Raw genomic sequence first — 25,247 nt, forward strand, 5'->3', positions numbered from 1 at the left:
GATAAGCAGCTTTATTTCAGCTGACCAGTTTGTCAAAATATGTCTTAATCAGCCCCGACATCAATGCTCAGGATCAGCTGTAGGAGATCTCTAGTGTTCACCTGCTTTTAAGTCAGATCCAAACAAATGAAAGCACATAACAGTTGTCATACTTTGTATTTAGGAATAGCTTTGTGATGCACTGAATTGCCCTATGATACATTACAGCTAAAAACACTTTGCGGCTTGTTTTTGTACTACTTTTCTTAGCACACTTTAGTGTTAGCCCACCTCCAATGAAAACCATCTGCACCTTCGTGGCTAGCTAGATACGCAGCTCTTCTTTCCAGCCGCTCACTTCACTTACTTCTATGCCATGTGAAACTAGGCAGTGACTTAGTGCAGACTGCAATTTGTTTGCAAGAGCTTAAGATGGGAGCAGCTGCCCACAGTTTCTGTTCAGTGGATGGTGAAAATATATAAAATTGAAAGCAAATCTTTGCAAAGCTGTATGAGAATAGACAGGTGCATGGCAGAACATGCAACGATGAAAAAACACCCACACACTGGCAAGAATTGTCGTGCAGTGACATTTCAATAAACTGACATGGTCCCAAACTTTTTACAATGGTTGCACCGGTGCACTTAACTTATGCACCCAAAAGAGTCTTCCTTTTGGCACTGAAATAATTAGTGCAACCAGCAAGCTTCTGCATTGTGTTTTGAAGAGGATGCTGTGACCTCCGACCACGATCTCTTGAATAACAAACGAGGAGAACAGAGCGAAAGGGATGAGAGTGTGAATGTTCAATGGGTGCTGAACTAGTAGCAGAGATTAGGGGTTGGTTTATTACCAACTTGTCAGCAGTGCATTCAAAATTAATTGGGGAGGACTCCGCCAAATGAAACAATCGGTTGACCCCTCAGCTAATCAAAAGTGACCCAGTGCCCCACATGATCTTGCTTAGCCATCAACAGTATTAACTGACATTTCAAACCAGACGGGAGATTACTGTGTAATAGCAGGAAACAGCAAGAGCACTGCAAGTTAGCAAATAAAAGTAAACACCATTTACAAATTGTAACACAATGAATAACTCTCCTGGCCGATTATTGTGGATTTATATTTGCAGTTTTTTCTATTATTGGTATTGGCAAATTATTGGCAGATTATTGACAAATTCAATGTGCTACTTCAGGTCTGTCGTCACTCTGTGGTCTCAAATGTCTCTCAAGCAGGAAAAACTGAACAAGAAACACAAGTCGTTGCCACAAACCAGGAAATTAGCTCCTCTCACAGTGGCTAAAGCTATGCAAATGGCTAGCAGCTAAGCTAGAAGGCAGTCACAAATGACCCTGAAACAGAGTCTGGAAAACAATAATTAATAAAGCTTTAAGATCTGGACCTAAACGTGACAGAACTGCAAAAGATTAAGAAATACAGAAGAACAACAGACATAACTGCAGTAAACAAACTGATTAATCTCAGTCGATCCCACATAAACAGAGGAGAGCATCCTAATGGAATCAGTGCTATTTCTATTTTACATATTCAGTTATAGTCACCCATATTAATGACGAAGTCTGGTTATGAATGACAGGTTCTCTGCTATCACATGCTGATAAAACATTTCCTAAAAACGAAATTGGTTCCAAATATCGTCTTTTCTTGACCACCAATAATTTGCATCGGCCCTAAAAAACAGAACAAAAAAAAGTCACATTCAATGCTAGTAGCACCTGTAACACAGCACAGCTGATTGGAGCTCACAGAGCAGCAGAGAGGAGCAGAGGAATCAGCAACTAAGAGCAGAAGATGTGCAATGTGGCACAGAAAGCAGGTGTGTGTATGTGTGTGTGTGTGTGTGTGTGTGTGTATCGGGGGGGGGGGTACAACATTCACAGAGACAGAACCGCTAAAGGTCAGGCGAACTGGTGCAAACAATGAAACAAAGTTTGGTCTCACTTTACAGATTTTTGTTCGCATGTGTGACGAAAACAGTCACAGTCTGGAGCCGTGGCTGACTTTATGTGTTGACAGAGTTCAGAGGTGAGCTGGAGCCATAATAAGAACCATATGGGTCAACGTGCTGACACAACGAGCTGAAAGCTGCAGCGTTGATTCTCTGTGCGATTCACAGTCACATTCTCACACAAAGACACCGTTAATGGTATGTTATAATTATTTCCTTACTGTAATGAATCTGATAACTGACGATAACACCGCTTGTCCTGAATCGGTAAAATCACAGTGACCGGTGCGTTTTTGTGTACATGTCAGAGGAACAGTCACAATCAGCACCTTGCAAGGCTTGATGTAAATTTTGTGTATGCTCACATCCCTAATAATCTCTCTGTACGAGGACAGCTCGCCTTTGTATTATTGCTGATATCACAACAAAGGAAGAGGGCGAACGTACATTATTAACATGCTACTTGAGTGCCTCTATTGCACAAAATGCCTAGAGAGTAGCTGTCTGCAGCTCCACACAGCTCTCTCCATACATTTTGTCAATGATACGAGGACAGAGTGTGCAAGGACACAGGAGATAGGAGTGTTGGGGTTCAGCCAAGGTTATTTCTTTCTTTTTTTTTTTAATCTGAGGCTGTGCGCACTCAATTACTCTTTCTCTATCTTTTTCCTCACTCATTTTGGTCACATTTGCTGCCACAGACTGTCCTGCAACTACAGCTCCATACTGGCACCTGTTGATGAAAAGCAGCATAACACACACACACACACACAAACAAGCTCACGAACACGCACACACACAGAAAAAAAAAACAGTCACATCGCCAATCCTGTCCATCGTTTCTTCAGAGATAGACTGGAGGAGTAATTCTAATGCGAGGGGCCTCGAGCAGGCAATGAGTCAGTGTAAGATGATTCAGGTACACACACAGATCACAGTGGTGCAGCCAAACGCACAAACACAGGGCAGATACTGATATTATCCACACATGCAGGTCCTGGAGGATGTCTGACAAAGCCAGGTGGAGAGTTTGTGCTGCTCGGCGGATTGTTTCTCGACCAAATCCCGAGCTTCAGCCGGGGTTGTAACGATTATCTGGTATGTATCACAGAGTCAGTATAATACTCAGAGATAGAGTTACATTGATATAAAACAGAAAACAAATTTAGCTGGAAATTCATCAACAAATGATACAGCTGTCAAAAAAGCTGATTTACTCCTGCGCCTCTAGAGAGTAACTGTGTATGTATGACCTTCCCATCTCCTGCCAAGTTCCAGGGGAAAAAAGACAGTGCTGTAGAGAATATTAGAGCGCTGATTGAAGCCTTACTTCCAGGAACTATCGACTCAGCACAAGTAATCAGGCAAGTATGAGCAACTACTTCAAAATTACAGTGTCCATATACTGTTTCACCTACTAGTATAAGGCAATGACTGAGATTTACTATATTTACCAGAACATACTATCCTTTAGCACTGTTGAAAATACTAGATTCAGACAATGGCCTTGGTGCTGGGAGGATGGTCCCAGGATTTAAAAGGTCTAACTGCCCACTGTGTATCTGCACTGTGGCAGGAGACATTAGTTTGGAGGGATGTGATTTCAATCCAGTAAATACAATGATCTGATATGAATCTGGTAGACATACACTCCATAACATCAAAGCTCAGCTCAAGAAGAATAACACCATCTCCTGCAAAGATTGAGTTTTCAAACAGACATTATTGTTTCAAAGTCAGACTTGCCCGTTATTCTGTCTTGTGCTGCATCTGCAGTGGGTCGAGGCAACACGCCCCAACATCAGCGCAGATGAAACAACAATTAGCTGCTACAGAGCAAACGAGACACAGAGAAAAGAGTGGCCTGGCTGGTCAGCTGTGTGCGTGGGCAGACGACTCAGGTTGGAGTACGAGAACAAAATGACCAAATGCACAGCCATGAAATCCATTTTTCATGTTTCATCTGTGGAACAATTTTATTTCCACAAGTAACTGTCTTTGAATTGGTGGATAAAATTATAAAGTGTAGCATCAGCTCCTGTCTGCTAGCACAAAAAGTAGAGGCAGGATAACTGTGTAGTCACATGACGACTGTTGGTGTTTAGAAGAACAAAAGTCAACACCAAACAGCACACACACAACATGAACGCCTCCCATCGCATTTCCATTTGGAATTTGGTTCCACACTGACAGAAAATCTGAAGACTGTCACCTTTTGCGGCACAGATCAAAATCCCAGTTGAGAGGAATTCTGTTGTAGCTCTGTAAATTTCCCAGAGTTCACAGCAAGACGCTTCTCAGTGAAGCCCTTGTTAGCTTAAAGGAAGAGACAGATGGAAAATCCTGCATATCAAAAGTCAACAAGACAACAAGCCATGACACTCCCCAGCACAGACACACACACAGTGAGCCGTCCTGACACTAACGACCTTTTGCCACCAGTGGATCCTGCTGAATTTTTGACGGTTGCTCGTTAGCAGCTGAGGCCTGTTAGACCGGGATTTTCTCCTCTCCTCCTTTCCTCCACAACTGCTCGTCTTCCTCCCATCCCTCAGTCTGGCTTGTAGCGGATTTTCCTGCGCTAACAAGGAGCGAGTAACAACGAGATGTGATAGGGGAAGGGCAGAGGTCAGAGGACGTGGCATCCTTTGATACGAACGCTGACGGGAAGCAGAAGGACAACGGAAAGCGTATGCGTGAGGATAAAGACTAAATCAAAACCTGTGCATGTTCTTGCCGCCCACCTGTAACCCTAAAGCTGGAACGTTCCATCCCTACACCACTGCCCTCAGACATCAACCTGCCGCTGACAGCGTAGGACACCCAGCACCTAGTTAGCTTAGTTAGAAGTCAGCGTTGTCCTTAACACTTGTGCCTGGGGACATCTTATGCACACACTCCCACCGACATTCAGCGAGCTGCTGATTTGATTGCACTCCTATTCTCAATATCGTATTATTTCTTCAGGGTATGTTGCATTTTCAGTTGACAACAAATAATGATCCTCAGCCTATATCTCAGAAACACTTCTGTGAGAACCAAGCATTTTCAACCTTACACTGTTTGCTTTCAAAATCTTTGCTCTGAGCCTCAGTTTTGCTTTATTTACAAGATTTCAGGACTCCTCTGCTCATTCTTATTTATATAAATGCTTTCTGAAAGAAGGAATGATTTGGCTTGAGGCAATATCTGATAACTTTGTGGCTCTTGTGGATGTCAATAGCACGTTTAAATGAAATAAAAACAGCCCCAATGTTTTTACTGAAATACGCAGTAAAACTTAATCACCCCAATTTGCAATTCACAGCGACAAACAGTGGAATTTAAATGACAAAGAATCTTTTATCTTTAGCAGATTTTCAAAAATTGATAACAAGCAAACACCAAAGCCTCCATGTTACTGAAGCACTCCAATATCATCGTCTCATAAATTCACCAGTCAGTGTCACAGCAGGATTCCATTATTTTACTGGTGAACTGATATTTGGTGTTTAACAGGTAGTCATTTCAGACTGCTGTGATGTTATTGTGTGTGTGTGTTTACATTTTTCTAACTGCAGGAGAAGATCGATAGAACAAACAGAAAAGGGGACATTGCTCTTGGTTACCTTCGTCGAAGTCTGCATCGTCCTCGGTGTGCTGGGGGAAGGGGAAGCAGTTGGTGATCTCCAGCCGGTCGTCGACTACCAGACCCAGCAGGACGCCCTGAACCACCTCGCTGCCCTGGCCCTCTTCCTGGTAGTGCTTGATAATCTTCAGCACCACCTGTGAAAGCAGAAAAGAGAAACGTCACTGCCACAATAGAAGAGAGGCGGAGAGTGAGGTAAAGAGGTTGCATCCTGCTCTCAACAACAATTTCCGAAAAGCGATTTAATTGAACCGGAGCTCATTTACTTATTGTGCCAATTTTGTGGGAGATATGACATTTTTTTGGTATTGTATTTCATCATCCTTTCATTTGTGTTCTCTAATTCAATTGTGTCTCAGCTCATCATGTTGATTTATGCTCATTAGCCTGTGTGGGGGTTATTTTGGTCGAGATGTTTTTAAAGTCAAGTGGGTCCCTTTGTAGATGTATTTATTTTCCTTTCTCTGTTCTTTTTTGGTGTTGAATGGCAGTGAAAATAAAGTCAACACATTGTTTTAATATCAACAAGGAATAATGTGGCCAATGATGTGTACTTCCAGTGTACATTAAACGGTACTCTAATGAGTAGAAAAATTCTGTAAGGTGATAACACTAAATTTATCATGTCACCTTGTACAAGGGAGGATTTTTTGGGGAATTAGGAAGGGTTCCAATATGAGTTTGCTTTTGGTAAAGACACAGGGAGCTAAATGGTGACCCAGTTGGGAAGACTATGCTAAATACACCAATCAGTCGCATTGTTAACACCACTGAAAGAAGGAGTGAATAACATTGATTACCTCATTACAAACAGCACCAGTCAAGGGGTGGAATATATTAGGCAGAAAGTGAGCAGTCAGTTCAAGTTAATGTCTTGGAAGCAGGAAAAATGTGAAGCAGGACTTGAGCAACATCGACTAAGGCCAAATTATGATGGCTGTTGGATTCAGAACATCTCCAAAATGACTGTGTTTCTCTAATGTAGAGATTAAGACCAACAAAAAGTGGTCCAAGGAAGGACAACCGGTAAATATGCAACAGGGTCGTGGGCACCCAAATTTTAATGACACATACGAGAAACAAATGTTCGTGTAGTTGAATCCCACATTAGGGCTACAGTGTCACCAATTGCTGATGGGTATGTGAGCATCACATCAGCAATACAGCTAGGTGGCCTGGTCTGATGGATTACGTTTTCTTTTACATCACGTTGACGGGCGATTGCTTGAGGATGTACTGTGGGAGGAAAGCAAGTCAGCGAAGACGGTGTGATGCTTCGGGCAGCGCTCTGCTGGAAATTCATGGAATTCATGTGAACATTACTTTGACAGATCTCAATCCGATCTGTTGGATGTGCCGGAAAAACAAATCTGATCAAAGGATGCCCCATTTACAACATCCAAGACTTCAAGGATCTCGTCTGTGGTACCTGATCCCACAGGGCACTTTCAGAGGTCTTGTAGAGTTCATGCCTCAGAAGGCCAGAGCTGTCTTGGCGACACAGCAACCTACACAATATTAAACACTGTAGATGTCCAATGTGTAATTCCACAACATACTGGAGAATTTAAATCTGATAAATATGTAGAATACACAGGGGTTCAAGTAATTCTTGCAGTTTTTTACCACTACATTGAGTATGTGCAGTGGAAGCCTTCAGTTTTGTTACAGAAACACCCAAGACGCACCGACTTGTCATACGGAAGATGCACTCTGGCCATTTGAAATGTGAAATAAAACATAATGAATTTGGTCTCCCTATCTGGTGACACATACATCCAGGCAGGCCTGTCTCCCCTCCAGCTCACAGAATAATGATGTAGTGAATGTACTTTGGTGTGATGGATCACAAGAGTGAACTGGATGTGCGGATCTTACATAAATACTGCTGCACTGCATTGGAAACTGTTCAGTTTTTCGTAAAAGCAAGTGCTTGCCATTTGTCTGTGTGCAGCTCTTACAGGTAAAACTTGCCCTTAGCTGCTTCATTATCTCCACTCTGGAAAACTAATACAAGCTGAAAAATCAACTAGTCAATGCTATCAGCATATAAAATATGCTAAGGTGGCACTGTTGTGGCTCTTAGGTGCCTCTAATCTAGTTGCTACTGTAGTATCAACAGTGTGTGTATACTGACCTGCCTGATTTATTAGTCCTTCTATGCTATTTAGTTCATTAGCTTTCACTTTTTTCAGTGAACTATAGAGTTGAGAGCACAATTTTTCTGCTGCTTATTTACCTTCAAAAATTCCCAAGCTATTGTGCTCTAGTTGGTAGCACACGGCAGAAGTTGATGGTACGTTACCTAGCAACATTGGCCTTCAAATGTCATTCATCCCACCGAGGCCTGAAGCTTTTATTTCCTCACATATAACGAAAATCGTTTTTACATTTCCCACAAACTCAGAACTCTGAGTGCAGCCGGGACATGCACGCCACATGTTGTGTAGAACATCCACCACCTCACTAAAGCACCCCTTACATCCACGCTCAGTTGCATAATCAATCCTTTGCCACCATTCTGCACTCTTCACTGGCCACTAAGCTCTTACATAAAAACGCAAAAATTGCCAAATCCGCCTTGTTATGTTAAGAGGAAATTCTGGGACAAGTTACTCAGGCAATCAGTGACTGTGGTTGAGTCCTGGAGCCCGCAGTGGTAAGCACCACCTGCAGGCTCCAATGCTGGTGCATCACTGATCTTGAGTGCATACAAAAGGCCAGTTAGTATTCAGCACAGTTTAGCAATTTACACTGGAGAGAGAGAGAGAGAGAGAGACGAAGCAGCACACATAAATTTTTTAAGAAAAATGCTACCCCTGTACGGTGGGAGGGTATATTTGGACTTTGTACTCCGATATCCCACATCATCGTGCTTCATCTGGACACAGCGTCCATGCATCATCGTGTGCATTTAATTTTTAATGCCAGATAAAAATGGGCCAATAGGACAAGCCTGCACATGATTCAGGAGCTGGTTTAAGCTCTAATACTGTGTCACTCGCACTAAGGATAGCGAGGAGGAGCTACCACGCACTGCTACACACCCACACATACACACAACAACCCATCAAATGGCACAATGACCAGCAAAAAAAAGCTAAGTGATGGCAAAGAGCAGAGAATAAGGCAAAGCGTCTAAATGAACAGGAATAAGACAAAAAACTGAAAAGCATAGTGTGGAGGGGAAGAGCATAAATCACGCTGATAACAGTGTGGGCAGGTCACAGCCACAGGCATTAATAACACACACACACACACACACACACACACACACACAGGAGCAGGGTGGCAGCCATAGAGCCACGGTCGCAAGGAAACATCCAACACCACCATAAGGGAACCCTTACTGGTCCCAGTTGCTGCCACACGCACGCACCTACACACACACACGTACCTACACACACGCACCTACACACACGCACCTACACACACACACGTACCTACACACACGCACCTACACACACACACGTACCTACACACACGCACCTACACACACGCACCTACACACACACACGCACCTACACACACACGCACCTACACACACACGCACCTACACGCACCTACACGCACGCACGCACGCACGCACGCACGCACGCACGCACGCACGCACGCACGCACGCACGCACGCACGCACGCACGCACGCACACACACACACACACACACACACACACACACACACACACACACACACACACAGTCCTGGGAGATGATTTATTTCAATAGAGTGCCGGACCTGTCATGCAACAAGTAAAAGAGCTAGGGGCGGGAGAAGAGAGACGATATGGGGTGGAGCACAGGGAAAAACAAATCTCATTCCCTGCCTGCCTGCCTGCCTGGGCTTTTCTGACTGAGAGGGGAGGAAGGTCTGAGCAATAGGTCGGTGGGGAGAGAGAGCGAAATGGGAGGAAAGAGAGGGAGAAAGAACGAAAAAATGTATGAGTGAGAACTCGATGAGGGAAGGTGGCAGAGCAGGACAAAAAAAAAAAAAGGAGAGGAGAGCAGAGGAGGAAATGCAACAATGAGAATGTGAGATAAAGAAACCAGAAGGATAAAGAAAATGATGACAAAAGAGAGCAGGAAGAGACTAAGTGATGACGAGCAGAGCAGACAGGTGTAGACTGGCAGCGAGGGAGGCCAAGGAGAGATCCAGCAGGGGGAGAGGAAGGCTACAGTGCAAGTCCTCAGGATCGGCAGTGCTGGCTGCTTTACAAAGCCCCCCATGCCCTCCTTTGAGCTTTGGCTTCTTTTTCTGCCAGCAAATAGCTTTTCTAGTCTCCCTCCATCAGTGAGAGCAGATAGCAGAGATACACAATGCTTTCAGCTATCTAACTCTTGGCAATCTGTTCATCACACACTTAAATAGCGTCCATCTGGGAAAGGAGAAGGTGAGAGATGGACAATCGGCCAAAAACAACTCTAGTAAGGTCAAACAAATAGAGTTAAATTCAAGCAGTGTTTTAAGAAAACTCCTGACTCCACAGAAATGCTTTAAAGAGGGGGATTGAAGAGGCATCTGGGCTACAACAAAAGGAAGGAAGAAAGGATGGAGGTCTTAGTGGATTTGTAGTACAGGCTTCCTGGAGCTAAGTAAATGCCATCAGGTATTGTAAGCAAAGACTGGAAAGCTCTAAGTTTTGTGAAAACCTGTGTCAAAACACATATACATACAGGCTAACTCCCTCCCGTACTGTCTCTTCCTGATCCTCTCTCTCACACGCTGTTTTATTGATCTAGCTCACCAGCTGCTAGCAGTGAGCTCACCTCATGTGGAGAGGCCCAAGATTGATATGTGGACAGCGTATTATAAATCAACAAGCTTAAAATTGAATTGTGCAAAATCAATTGCGGACCAAATCCCCCGTTGGCTGCCTTTAATTCTTATCATAAATCTTCTCCCTCGCTCACACAAAAGGGGGTTATATTCCCACCACAATGGGGCTCAAGTTATGAGCAAGAACAGCAAGAGAGACGATCCCATAATGAGTTTTCTTTGTGCACCGCTGAAGTACAGACAAACTCCACACTTGGCATTGGCTGTAGTATACTTGACAGAGAAAAAAAAACACTTCTGTGTGGTATGAGTCATCTGTTGGGTTAAGCCATGGATGAAGACCACCGCAGATTCTCACTTCATCTGCCAGCTTTCGCCTGCTGGCTTGATGAGCTCTTGCTCAGACATGTTCAATTTTGTTAGGCCAAGTCCGATTTGTAATGTGAAGTAGTCCAGTCTTAATATCTGACAACCAATGACCCTGGTAACAACCAATAGGAAGTGTTACTGCAATGTGGGGAAATAAATAATCTGGAAGGAAACTGAGCTGTAACCACAACATCTGATTGCACAAATTAAAATCTGCCTTCTCTGCTGTTTATTCGCTGCTACTCAACATTATTTGCAGCATTTTCTTACATCAAATAAGACAACACCTTGCTCTGGATCAGCCCACATAAGCATGCGGGTACAAATTAAGTTTTTCCTCATACAAATTCCACCATCTGCAGAATTTTTGTAAGGATGTGATTATAATTAAGGTTTTCTAAAAGTCAAACATAACTTTTCATACAATTTATGGTCAGCAATTTATAGTAGCAGCCGGTCAATGTATTTATGTTCAATAAATATTTCTGCAATTATTTTCATGGTTAGAGGTGTAGTCTGCCATACCACACTGGATTTAAATTATCTTCACATCTACATGGGAAATTATAGTTTATATTTTATGTTATTCGATATTAGCTTCACTGTTTTCTCTTCATTCCTTCACTCCTGATGCCAACTGTGTTCAGTGGGTACTCATAAAAGCTCAGTATTTTCCATTGCTGTTGCTTCGCCTCAGGAGCAAGCAACTGATAAAACAATTTTTTTTTATTGTGAAACAACCACAGAAAACACAAAATGCAAGAAAATTGCATTTCTGTTTGTTGTCAGAGCATGTTAAGCATCCAGTGAAATACAGTAGCCAACAGACCACACACCTCCCAGTTCTCAGCAAGGTAACTAACTTAAGTGTGGCCTGCTGTCATATGAAACCATGACACGCATGAAATCTGACTATTTTTGACAGATTTTTTTTTTTATTATTTTGATATTTCAACGATACAACTTTGTCTCACTGCAAATACACCAGCTGCAATTCTGCTGCGTTTTTGGAGACTGTAATCACTCAATCAGTGTGTGATGCAGCATCAAATCACATTTGATTTATCAAAGGAACTCCAGGTGTCACCTGGACTGATTCCAAGTTATAGCAGACACCAGGTAAACAAAGTGTAGATTCTGTACTATGAAGAAGTACGGATGGGAACATATGTTTCTACATTCTACATCGGATTAGTAAGCTATCTCCCGTGTCCATGGCAGCCCAAGCTAAAGGACCTGATGCATATGTAAAATCCTCAGGTGTAGAAGGAGCTGTTCTGGCTGGCGGTTGTTTCATTCCTACAGTCATGGAAAAAATTATTACACCATCCTTGTTTTCTTCAATTTCTTGTTCATTTTAATACCTGTTACCACTAAAGGTATACTACCTGAAGAATACAATGAACATGACAAAAAATGCAGCTGATTCCATAATAATTTACGTCCTATTTGACATGCTTAAGCTTCATTGTATTCCCAGGGTATATAAGAGGCCGTTTCATGCCATAAGCAGCACTGGACATGCAAAGGCCTAGAGTGGTTTCCTGCTGACATTCAAGCTGTAGCACAACTCAGAAGCTGTCTGCTCTCACATAATGCCTAAAACTAAAGAATTATGTGAAGCCACAAAGGCAGCCGTCTTGGCACTGCTGGAAAATGGAATGAGTGAGAGACAGGTAACGGAAAAACTGAAGATCTCCAAGACAGCCGTTCATTACACCAAGAAAAAAAAACAAGTCGGACATGGTACGACCAAAACTGCTAGCTAGAATCGTCTTTCTACCCTACGAGATGACTGTCACTCATCCGTTCCTGTGTCAGGAATCGTCGTCAGTCCTCTCCTCCAGGGACCTTAGAAATGACTGGGCACTGTGGAGAAATGTGAGTTGTTCAGCAAGGACAGTTAGAAACCGACTTCTTGAAGCTGGTCTGAAGTCACACAGGGCACGGAAGAAGCCCTTCATCGAGGAAAGGCAGAGGGAAGCCCAGTTACTCTTTGCTGGGGATCACAAGGATTGAACTGTTGATGATTGGGCTAAGGTTCTCTTCAGTGATGAATCCAGTTTTCAGTTGATACCCACTCCAGCCAACTTACTGGTTTGGAGGAAGCCTGGAGAAGCCTACAAACCAGACTGTCTTGCCCCTACAGTAAAACATGGGGGTGGATCAGTGACAATCTGGGGTTGTTTTAGTATAGGTGGAACAGGGCAAATGCAATTGTGTGAAGGGCGAATGAACCAGGTCATGGTGTGGGGCTGCACAATATTGAAAACAATACAATACGATACAATATGTAGTCTTTCTTTGACATATATTGTGATATGAAAAAAATGGAATTTTCACCAGATTAATTGAGTAAGTATTTGTAAATAATTTACCATTCTAGAATGATTTGGGTGAGACTACATCAGTAATTTTTAAAACGATGCAAAAAGCAGTTTGGAACTGTTCTAATATGCAACACTGGCAAAGGCATCCAAAATAGTTTTGTTGCTTTGGATGACATTCAGATCTGGCTTTGCTCTCATCACACGGAGCTTTGTGGTGCCGAATTTAATGGCCAAACAAATTAGCTGTGTTGCTTCGGCAATTGCACGAGTCTGCCGATGGAGTACTGGCTTTTGGTCAACATCATCCGTTCTGTATCCAATTACGCATCCCATCCATAAACATACTAGTGTGGTTTCTTTTTGCAAGCAACTATACCTTTTCAATGTTTCCCTTCTTGCCTGTTTTTTTGTGCACATACGGAGAATTTATGTCCTTCAATTCGAGAACCCTTCAATTGAAATAATTTGACAGTCTTCTCTTAGTCACGGAAAATGAGGATTGTGTGTTTTCTTTTTATGTCAAGCAGCAAAAGAGGTTTTCATCCTGCAGAGCATTCAAGTCCCAGTACCAAAATGGCCTGCACAGAATGCTCTCAGTTCTCCTTAATTCTTGGTACACAAGTAAGACTATTGTCTGACGTGCATTATACGTCAGAATAAAGTCTTTTCAAACACAGAGGCAATTGTGTGATCTCAGTAGGTGTTTAATGGAAGCCATTGCTGTGCTGCACTCCACTCCCGTGGCAACATCAACCACTGAAGCTTCTTCAAAAGCAAGGAACAATCCAATTCTACTACACAGCAGCAATGATGCCGTCTATGGGCAACCCTCCAGCTAAACCTCTGACAGACGGGTCATGACGCAACGCAGCGGCAACTGCTGCATATCAATGCATTCAGGTGAAGCACATTTCATAACTCTGGCTGTAATAGACACCCTTCCTACAACTGTCTGGATCCAAATGAGGTCACATATTAAACGGTTCTTGACTGTTGTTAATTTAGGTGCTGCGATTAAAATATATTGTCGATAATGCTGAGAAAAACAAATTAAGAAAATCTCATTAGAGGTCTAAATAATACACACTGAGGTGAAATATTTAGATTTGAAATTAGAGCCCAAGACTCTAGGGCAGCTTTAATGAGCAAGATAAAAGGAAAGCAGCAGCTGGCAAGTTAAAGTCCTGCTAGTGTGTTAAGGCACACCAGGAAAATAAGCTGCTTTGTGTCCAGTGCAGTTCAGGGCAGGAGGAGAGATAATGGAAGAGCACGGCAGTGAAGCAAGTTTGTCCTCTGCTGTTTGCACTGTGGTACTACAGAATATCAATGTGGATACGGTTTGTTATAAGTTCAGTTTCAAGATGTGCCACAATTAATATGTTACTGATCACTAAACAGAAATTACGAACAACCCACTGAAGCAACATTAACTATAAAAGTAAAAATGTGTAATAGCACAAAGCAACAAATCATTTCAATGCATGCGTTCAACAACCCTACAGCCAAAAACACAAATCATGAAGTGTTAACATACACTCACAGATAATAGTTTACCAGATCCCTAAATAAATCTTAAGAGTGCCTAAATCTCCCAAGAGTGTTAATTATATTGAGTCTTAAAATTTCCACAGTGGGAATGAGAGGTAAGCATCTTCCAAAGTATTTCATCAGGTATGCAAACATTTCAAAAGGCATGAAAATAGATCAGAGAATAACAATCCTGAAAGAGCTACTTTGTTTTACAGAGGCAGAATACAGTGCACAGCAGGCTTTTAATAATGTGCATTTTTAGACTGAGAAACAAAACAGTTGCTTTCAAATCAGTGGTTCATTTGGATTGTTTGAGATCAAAAATTAGTCAAAATCTCAAACCATTTAAATACAATCCATTTTGTTTCAGAGGCACACAGATATTCTGTGAAGCCTGTAGTACTCATCCAACCCTCATTTAAGTACAGCTAAGTGTAGAGGCCTGCTTTGCAAAGTGGCTGAGTGACCAATAAAAGATACAAGCATGCAAATAAGAAACTTAAATAGCTATAAAATTATTCAAAGATAGTAAAATGTTGAAAACATGAATTAGAGCATTTAAGATTTCAAACTATCAACTACAACATGAACAACTGGAAGTCAAATTAGACAAATTTTAAAAGCTGAATTGCATTCTCTTTCTTATAAACATTATTGTAATCGTAAATAAATATAAATTTGTGTTTGGGGGGGAGAAAGAGCAGGAAGCAGCATTAGCATCATCCTATGGTGCCCCTTTAACAGTGGAGGCCCTAATTTTGAACTTAAACGCCCCTGTAGCTTACTGAAAGCTAAACACTGGCTAACTTAAACGACGAGTGCGGACAGCTTATTGTTAGCCTGCTAGCTAGCTCTGGAGCTGTAAATACAAATACAATCGCTGTTTTTTTTTGTAATGTACTTAACTGAATAACACGGGAAACAAGGCATACATCTGTTAGCGTACGAAACACGACCTGAAGCTCCACTCTATTTCTCCGCCATGATTATGCTAACGCTTTAGCATCCACATTTGCTAACACCGGCTTCTCTGCCCGTCCGTTACCGAATTCAACACACAGCAACAGGGAACCGCAGTGACACTTACCAGCCCCTCAATCTGGATCTGCTTGACGGGGGAGTCCAAGGTGCCGCCGGTAGAAGCCATCGCCGTGCTGGATACAGAGCTGGACTCTTTACGTGAAGCCATCTATGAACCGCTACACGCGGAAAAAGAGAGGGAGGAGTTCTGGGACGGACGTTTCCGCTAAAAGTGCGTCTCTTTTCCTGTCCGTATAGAAACAAGGGCTAAGGTTCCATTTCTGCTTGTCACGACTCCTTACGGGGACCCAATTGTTTTTTTTTTTCAGTTATTTAGACATTTGGATAGTACAACGAGTAATGGAGAATACATCTGGTATTACAAATCCCAACCTGAATTTTTTTAATTTTATAAATACGGTATACAACAAAGGCGAGAACAATTCCGCACAACATCACTTAATTGTGAAAAAATAAATAAATCAGAATTGTTACACCTAACAAGAATCACATTATTTCTAATTTGAATAGTAGTGTATTAAGATTCCTTATATTAAAAATAGGGGCACCGCTGTAGGAGCAAAAGTCAGCACACCTTTCAGTACACAGAATAAAATTTTGTATTTTAATAATACTTTGTATCTCTATTTTTGTTTCTGATGACAGACTGAATCCTTTTCGACATGGAGGACACCAGTGTTGCACAAGTTTGTGAAGAGATGTTGTATTTTTCTTCAGAGACTGCTTTTGTTTGTTTTGTTTTTTGCCTGCTGCAAATTTTCACTTTTTTCTCCTTTAGAAACTCTTGTGATTTTCTTCATCTCTGTAAAGCCTCATCATCAGATTTTTGATAGTTCATTTGGAATCATGATTCAACGATGAAGATAAACGCACCATACAGGTCCAAGACTGAGAAAGTTCTGGTGTTTAGGGGTCATTTTATAACCATGTTCATGCAGTTCCATGAAGCAGAAATCACGTTTACTTTAGTTTCACTAATCACAGGTTCTCTAATTGCGCTGGTGTATTAACTTCAGTTGCATTGAGTTTTTATTTTTGGGGGCCTGAATTTTCAACATAGCCTTTCTAAAATATTGGTTTCCAGTTTTTGATGAGAGGAAATATTCATTTTGTTACTTAGAAATACTATAATAGGATGTGATCAAGTTTTAAAATATTTGACACCAACATTGTTTCTTTCTATTTAACATTATTTTCATATCCATTCATAAAGACCATTGTTTAAAATACAATTTTCAATGAATAAATATCCAGTTACACATCCAAGTACTTAAAACACTTTATTTCAAATCTTTACAGATGTATCACAACTAGAAGTTACCCAAAGACTAAAAAGGTGGGATAGTGAACTTAACTGTAACAAGTACATTACCTAGTTACATAATGCAAAAAGGTGAATAAGCATAAACGTAAAAAGGTACAAAAAAGAAATTTACATGAAACTTAATTGATAAACTGCTTGAATTATACATCTGAAACATGATATTTAATGCCTGGTAAAATTTACCAATTTTTGACAGATTAGCCTTTTATTTTATCCGAGAACAAGTGCAACAAGGAGAAGATGGGAGAGGTTACACTTTTGAGAAATAAAACAGTACCTTTCCAGAACATGTACACAGTCAATACAGGATTCTATGTGAGAATGCGGGGCCTTTATCTAAAGTCTGCAATATTTCAGTTGATAAGAGGGGCAATGGTACAAAACTTATGGAATGAGCAGACAATAGAAATTTAACTTACAAAACAAAATGAAGCAAAGTTTACAAATTGGTGACTGAAAAAGGTTGCTTTATAAATATACTTGTTAAACATTCTTCCTCACTCCATTTGAACCAAGAATACTGCATGATTCCATCTGTTGTACAGTAAAATCCTTTTTTAAAAATGTTTCCCCACCCGTTCCCCACTACTCCCTCCCCCTTCCCTAAGAAAAAAAAATGGGCTGACAGGAAAACACAAAATAAAAAGGCAAAAAGTTGAGTAATTAAAAAAAAGTATGCCTGTTGCAAGCAGAGTGTTTTTCTGTTCTTCCAATGTCTAAATAAGGTGGAATCTTGGTCCAGCGGTGGCAATGATGTCGCTGTAGGGCTCAGACTGGGTCACCTCGATGGCTTGTTGTTTCTTGAGGACCAGGAAACTGTAAAACTTGGCAGCTGCCTGCTTCCTGTTGTTGTTCCGGCATAAGTCAAGCAGGCTAACTGAATCAGCACCAGTCTTAGCCATGACACGCTGTGGAGACAGAAGCAAAAAATCTCAGCTTAAATATGTAAGTCAGCAAACTGGGTTCCAAAAAATAATGTTCCTTCTGATTTATACCTATATAGAAAAAATGTGTTGCGCAACTTAGATAAAAGTAAAGCCCTGTTGGTATCTGCTGAAACTAAAAGGAATTCTGCAGACACAAGTAAAATCAGTACGACACAGTTTTCGTTTACTTAAATTTATGTTTTCAGAAAAATTCAAACACAGTAAAAATTTGCTTGCCTGGAGACCGTGCAGCATCTGCTGGGTTCTCTTGTTCCATCTCTTCTCCTCCTGATCCTGGTCTCCGGCCTGGCCTTCCTCTTCCTGAGGACCAGACACACATGATCAGCATCATCTCACATAGACTTCAATAGTAATACATACAATCAAATGAAAGCTACAGAAAGGCTTTCTCTATAAACTGCTAAGTGGCTTGCTGTAAAATCGTCTTTTAACCGATATTATGTGGTTATGGTTTGTTGTACTTCGTTACGTTTAGATTTAAGCACTTTTGGCAGTTGTGAAATTCACAACTTCCATAAAGATATATTATGGGACTACTAACTACAAATTTTCAGGGTTTCACAAAAAGCTGTTTCTCCCTCTCACCTCTTCTTCGTCACTGTCATCCTTCTTGTCTTTTCCCTTCTCACCAAGGAGGTCAAGCTCTGGGACAAGCTGGGTGAGGTTGACGCTGCTCTCCTCTGGGGGCAGATCCACCTGAGACAAGACAGAGCGGTCGGCCACCTGAGGCTGCTGCTGCTCCAAGGTAGACATCTGAAGAAGAGAAAGCAGGACATACCCAAGTCAGAACTTAGTGTAGCCAAGACTCTATTTTGTTTCTCCCATTTGATTGCTAAGCATTTCCCAAGTTTACTGTATCAGAAAATTCAAAATACTAAATTCTAATCAGTTGCAACTTCCATTGGATGACAGATAAGACCACTGTGTCTTAAATATCAGGGTATCTTGAAATCAGACAGCCTCAATACAGTACATGACAGGAAAAAATACAGAATTTAAATGACAAGTACTCACAGGTAGGGAGCTCTCTTTGTCAATGTTCTTGCGTTTGACACCACGGGGGGTGGAGGGAGGAGGCATGACAGTTTCATCCAAGGTCGTCCTGCTACCCTCCATTGCGGAGGCTGCCAGTATACTGGGCTCCTCCATGATAGTCTGGTCTGAGAGACAGATACAGGAGATTGTTAATGGAAGGTAAAAACAAGTGTTATTCAGAGAAGAGACTGACAGGATAGATCCCTTCACACACACTTAATGACAGATCTGCACCGACATATAACCTCCTCTCATCGGCTCCAGCATGACTTACCAATAACATCTCTGTGCTGACTCGTGACCTCCTCTCTAGGCACCTCTGGGTTCTCCAACTCTTTGAGGAATTCATCTAGACTGTCTGCCTCACCACCCTTTCTCCTCTTCCTCAGCTCATCTGGCACCAGAGGCGTCAGGCAGCGTGTGAACATCTAAAAATCAGACATTTAAAAGTTAAACATGGAGGGAAGTTACATTTTAAAAAAGAATGCCTTGTTAATAGTGCAATAAAAATGTAGAAGCTGTTGGGGAGAACTTATGCAAGACAAAAGAAAACTCTGCTAAATTATGCATCAACACGTTTTCTATTGAGTATTCAGGAGGGCTAACGTGGGTGTGAAAGGACCAGAAAAAGAGACAAAACCAATCACTTCCTCCACCTCCTGTTCCTTCAGTGTTCTCATTTTAAATCCCACAGCCGGATCAGAATGTCAATGAAAAATTCAATGTTATAAATCTACTCTCTCGCCTTCCATTACACAGTGTCTGAGTCTGACATACTTGGAGAAACAGACCTCCATTGTGACTTGCTCATTACTGCTTTCTCCAAGTGGTTGTATTACTAAGGAGGGATTTCATGCAGACAACTGACAGTTTCAGTACATGTTCAAATAGCTGTGAATGTGTGTATGTATTTACCCACAAATGACGCATGAATATTTATAGCATTTTTACCTTGAGCAGTCTGGCATTCCAAAGAGGTTGAGCTGGCAGAGAGAAGAGCTTCTCTACTCCTCCAGTCTCCTTCCACATCATGAGCTTCTTGGTGGGAGGGGCGAGGTCCAGGGTGGTAACAATGTCAGAGTAGTCAGACAGCTGGGCCCTGATGGTCTTACTGTCCAGCTCTTTCACACTGTCCACAATCAGCTTCCTTTTACGCTTCGCCTTGGTCTCTTTCACTGGGAAAAAAATAAATAAATAGAAAAATAATTAGATGATGGCTGCTGAACCATAATTTCTTTAAAATTATATTAGCATCATGTGCTGTAGTCACTCCAGTGTTAAAGCTGTGTCTACCCAGAAGTCCTGCATCACACAAAAGTCTGAACAAATATTGTACTATGATAATTAGCCTGTCTACATTAGTGGCAGAACTGTTGTGCTCGCACTCACTATACATATGTAAACATAGCCATTATTACATTTTTATGCTTGCAGTCAGTTTTCCTGCATTATTAAAGTGCACTGGATTCCAAATGCTTTTAAAACAAAAGGAGATACAGGCACAGCACTAGAACTATATATATTCTATGTATACAGTGAGATGCTAAGGGTTGTCTAAGTCAATAATCTATCAAATGCAGTGTCACTCTACAGTTAAATTAATTAGTAACTTCGCATTTAACTGCTAAGTACAGATTTTTCAAGTAAAACCTATCTTAACAGAAAATGAATGTCTACTGCTTGACAATGTCCATGGTGTCCAGCCATACAGTACAGATATTGTCATCATAACCAATCCCAGTGTTTAGTATTCAATTTGCACAATTAAAAGCAAGTAGACATCTTTTACTATAAGTTATTTTTTCTGTCTTGAATCTAAATGAAAATAACAGTGAAGGATCTGAGACTGAAAAGAAGGTCTTACCAGTGATGTCAATGGGCTCCAGGGCAAAGGCCTCCTCCTCATTGTGAACCAGAGTGGTTTGTTCTGTCTGGTCAGCCATTGCTGGCAGTGGCTCTGCTGGGCCAGAATCTGGGCTGTCTGGACCCGCTAGATGGATACAAAATTATATTTCCCATTAAAGAGGCAACTAATGACACACTGCACTTCACCTCGGGTAACAAGGTTTTATTGTAAGTGTTCTAACAAACTGGCTTTACTTACGTGACTGGAGGTTATCAAAGTCATCCTCATCATCTCCGTGATCTGGAGGCATCATGACACTTTCTGTGATGGCTGGAGGATCATCAAAGATACCACCTCCATCTTCAGAGCTAAGCAGCTTGTCAACTGAGAAATAAAAAGAAATCAGTCTTTATTACATTGTCATAAAAATATCAGCATTTTTAACAGTAATCTAACATAGGTTAAAGTGTTTTTAAATATATATATATATGTGTGTGTGTACGTACGTACGTACGTACATACATACATACATACATACATACATACATACATACAGTACTCACCCAACATTCCACCATCGCTGTTGCCCATAGAGCCATCCCCAAAGTCATCATACTCCATGTGGTTGGATTTGTCCGGGAGATTGGCTGGACCTGGCTCAGCCTCAAGCAAAAGGTTAGAGGCCGTGGCACCATGCATGAGATCCTCCTCAAATGTGGAAGCATCACGCATCATCTCTCGATCATCCATACCAAAGTCAGCTGAAAAGTACAGCAGATTATTTTTTATATAAAATATTAATAAAGAAATAGCTTTATCATCTCATACATATGTGGTAGGTGGTGTGTACACATTAGCTTGTCAGTTGTGACTTACCAAAGTCATTGTCTTGCAGGAGGCTAAGGTTGCCAACATCCTCCCTCATGGTGATCTCTTCCACTCTGCTCTGGTTCAGGGTGAACTGCTGGGCCACGTCGATATCACTATTTGAAAAATGAAACGACATCAGGGATGAGTCCAATAGTTGACTGCAACATCCATATTTAGCATCCTTGTCAGTTTGCAGCTGTGAAATATGAAATTCACTTGTAATTGTAAATAACTAACTTTATTCACTAATATTTGATGTAGTATTTATTCATGCCACACCATTTGTTAGGTCCTGTGCCCTTTACCTGTTTGTTCTCCTTACAGACACAAATGGTTGTCATATTAAACAGCTCAAAGCATCTAAACAGCTGCAAATGTGCATTCATGTAGTATGTATGCTTTAAAACATAGTCCTGTAAAATGTCAGCAAAACAATTTCGAAGCATATTTAAAAATTTGACTGATTAGGAACCGATACTCTGCTCCTAAAAAGTTTCCAGTAGACACAAAAACAGTGACAGAGCCTTAAGTTTCATCAGATTTCAGCTAAAAGGTTATGCCACTGCAGATTGTAGGCATAAGAGGTTGGTACTTGAGTGACACAAATAGAGCCACTTCAGTTCTAGTGACACCAGCACGGGCCCTTTTTTCAACACAGTCAATTTTTCACCTGGTTAAAGGGTTGAACGGAAAGGAAATAATAAAATGAGAGCAGAAAATGCAGATTACTTACTCCAGATCTGGAAGTGGCTGGTCAAAGTCATGGAACTCCTCAGGTAAGGTGATGGCATTGTATGCTGCCTCTCTGTTTTCCTCAGGTAGATCCACCACACCTGGACACAAATGTAAGCAGCAACGGTAAAACAAACAACTTTACTCCATGGTCAAACAAACAAAGAACCTTTTTTTTATTTTAAAAAAACAAACTCAATTCTTGAAAAGAGAAAATACAGAACTAGTCTGTCTTGTCATTTCGCCTCACCTGGCCTAAAAGCCATCTTGATCTTGATGAAAGCTTCATTACAGTCAGCAAGCAGATACTTAGCCTTCCTGTGGTAGATTCTCACCACCCCAAGGAGCAAGTGGCCCGACGTACGCAATGCCATCTTCACCTAAAAGAAATAAGGCCCAATAACAAAAATAATGAAGACAAATTCATGTTTACAATGTACATTTTTTAATAAAACCAACACTAAACTGATACCACTGCACAGTATCACTGCAGGACAATAAAGTACTTTACAAAGGTCAGAGCAAGCACAGTAAAAAAATAAACCATTTTTTAAGCAGACAGCTAAAAGCAAAAAAATCTGCTCTAAATGTGTTTCCATGCACTCCTTCAGCAGTGAAGAATATAAGTAAGCCTGAAGCGTACAAAGTTAACACAATGCATGCAGGAGAACCACCAGAATCCTGAGATTGTACTTTTGTTTGTTACCTTGGGTGAAATGATGCTCTCCACACTGCTCTCTAGGTTGCATTCAAACACATGGGCCTTGGTCAGCTTCTTGTCCCAATGGGCCGCCAGCCAGATCTTGGCCAGCGGCCCACGTTTGCTGAGGACAAAGTGGGCGTAGAACATTGCCCTGGCTCCCCTGTTTCACACGCTCACACTGTGGTATGGTTTACCTGGTAAACACAATTGATTAGTTTATGTGTAAGGACAAAACATTCTGAAAAAGTCAAAACAAGCAAGACAAAAACTAGGAGCAGATTATCATTATTTAGACGTGTGAAACGATACATTTTTCAGTCAAATTCAGCAATACCACCCTCCATGTCTCTGGCAATTCATGATATTGGACTATGTGGCAAACTTGTTGTTTAAAGTTTCTTATTAGCTGCAAAGAAGAAATGCCTAATAGTCATTAACACTGATACATTCACCAGAAATTATAAAGTATGGCAGACACCAATCAACTGAATACCATGCTGAAAAATACTGGTTAACCCTTTGATGCACAACGTGGGTCAAGAGATACCCATTTTCCATTAAATTTGGGTCACTTTGACCCATGTTGTGCATCAAAGGGTTAATTATGTGCTATCTTGATGGCCCTGCACTGATCAGCCTAACCAGGATATCACATAAATAACTAATTTTGAGAAAGAGGCACATTCTCAGCCGATTAATGAAGTCCAAACACCTAATGAGGCCACACAAGCCAGATAGGGATCTGTTTTTTTCTACAGGTTGGGCAAGAGCTTGTCAAAAAAATTGAAATAGTAAGCCAGTTTCAAATAAAATAGATTCATTGTTATACTTGAAACCGTTGGTTTTAGTAATAATTACAATTACTTGACAAAGTATGGTCTAACGGCTCTCGACAAAACTTTTAGACACCAACTTTGCTAGCAAACGTTAATCCTGCGTCGGAAGCCCATTAGCTGCTGTTAACCTAGCTCTATGGCTAACGCTAACACTGAAAATCAATTAAATTAATTAGAAGCAACTCATTGGTCGTCTACAAAACAGACATGATGTAACTGCAAATGACAGTCATCGTTAGGAAAACATAAACACAGACTTGATATGCAGAAAATCTGATTTTAACGTTATCAAAACAAGCGCTGACTTCATTCAAGTTCCGCCTATTTTCCAGTCTGGGAGACAAACATTGGACATGCACATGTCTGCTTGAGGAAACCGACAGTTTTACCATACTTTATCCATTTACAAAATATTTCATCCTTAGCTTAAAAATATACCCAAGTTAGCTAAAAGTGAAGTGAGCGTAGTTGTATACGCACTTAGGCCGGTGTAACACGTTAAAAGCGCCAAAAGGTGGTCAACGCCAGTAAATAGTCGGCGCCATCAAGTGGAATGAACTAAATTAGCCGCCAGCTAACTACAAAAGCAGCAATAAAGCTGTGCGTGCTAGGCGGTAATGATTACTCCGAATTAACTTTCTTAGGGCAAAATTACAGCTTTTCTAAAACGGCAGATAAATTAGAATTCGAATACGAAAAGAAAGTAAAGCACACGGGAACAAGGCGCCCAAATAAGGCTGCCGACACTTTTTCCCCCTACCCAACGCAACACTGTCGTTAGCTGGTGGCTAACGGCTGCTTGTACAGAGAAGGCCGCTGCGAATAAACTCAAACATGCATGCTTATTTCGTTGCCCAAAATACACACAACTGCGCGCAAATATTTCCTCTGCAAACACACTTACCGACAGTACCCCACTTAGATCGAAATCCCAATGATTAGGTTATTTCTCCCAGCGAATTCTCCCCTGTTGTACTCATTAAAACAGCCAAGATGGCGCCAGTCGCCTTCCTCCCGCTCACCGCTGTCCTTTTAAAATCGGCAGGATGTTTACAGTCAAAAATGGCGGAGGAGGAGCCTGCAGAGGAGGCTGATAGACGGCGACCTGCTGTGAGCACTGGGGACAGATAGAGGGCGCTGTGGCACAGAGCTGGAAATACAGTGGGCATAACACTGGCACAGTACAAAACCTGTGTATTATTATTATTATTATTATTAGTAGTAGTAGTAGTATTATAGTGGTAGTAACAGTAGTAGCATTAGCAGTAGTTGTATTAGTGGTAGCAGTGGTAGTAGTAGTTGTAGCAGCTGTGGTAGTACCAATAGCAC

At 41.3% G+C, this 25,247-nt stretch overlaps 2 protein-coding genes across 3 annotated transcripts in view; both read right to left on the bottom strand.

The window, feature by feature from the left end:
• The window catches only part of LOC111589160 (eukaryotic translation initiation factor 3 subunit H), a 59,014-nt gene extending 43,186 nt beyond the window's left edge, over positions 1 to 15,828 (bottom strand). For both annotated transcript variants that reach the window (XM_023299912.3, XM_055013948.1), the window contains exons 1-2: positions 15,672 to 15,828; positions 5,561 to 5,717 (exon numbers count right to left, since the gene is read on the bottom strand). In XM_023299912.3, coding sequence (XP_023155680.1) covers positions 5,561 to 5,717; positions 15,672 to 15,773 — 259 coding nt within the window. In that variant the 5' untranslated portion in view covers positions 15,774 to 15,828. The remainder of the gene's footprint in view (positions 1 to 5,560; positions 5,718 to 15,671) is intronic.
• Positions 15,829 to 16,892: 1,064 nt separating this feature from the next.
• On the bottom strand, positions 16,893 to 24,980 carry LOC111589125 (double-strand-break repair protein rad21 homolog A-like). Its single transcript, XM_023299846.3, has 14 exons — positions 24,823 to 24,980; positions 23,086 to 23,276; positions 22,630 to 22,759; positions 22,381 to 22,480; positions 21,654 to 21,760; positions 21,341 to 21,538; positions 21,036 to 21,161; positions 20,796 to 20,921; positions 19,883 to 20,106; positions 19,206 to 19,359; positions 18,911 to 19,056; positions 18,482 to 18,649; positions 18,113 to 18,196; positions 16,893 to 17,857 (listed from the first exon to the last, which is right to left on the bottom strand). Exons 2-14 carry the CDS (start codon positions 23,227 to 23,229, stop codon positions 17,666 to 17,668), a joined length of 1,899 nt encoding a protein of 632 aa, XP_023155614.1. The 5' UTR covers positions 23,230 to 23,276; positions 24,823 to 24,980; the 3' UTR covers positions 16,893 to 17,665.
• Positions 24,981 to 25,247: the final 267 nt, after the last annotated feature.

This window comes from Amphiprion ocellaris, chromosome 9, assembly GCF_022539595.1.
Source record: "Amphiprion ocellaris isolate individual 3 ecotype Okinawa chromosome 9, ASM2253959v1, whole genome shotgun sequence".
NCBI classification, from domain to species: Eukaryota; Metazoa; Chordata; class Actinopteri; family Pomacentridae; genus Amphiprion; species Amphiprion ocellaris.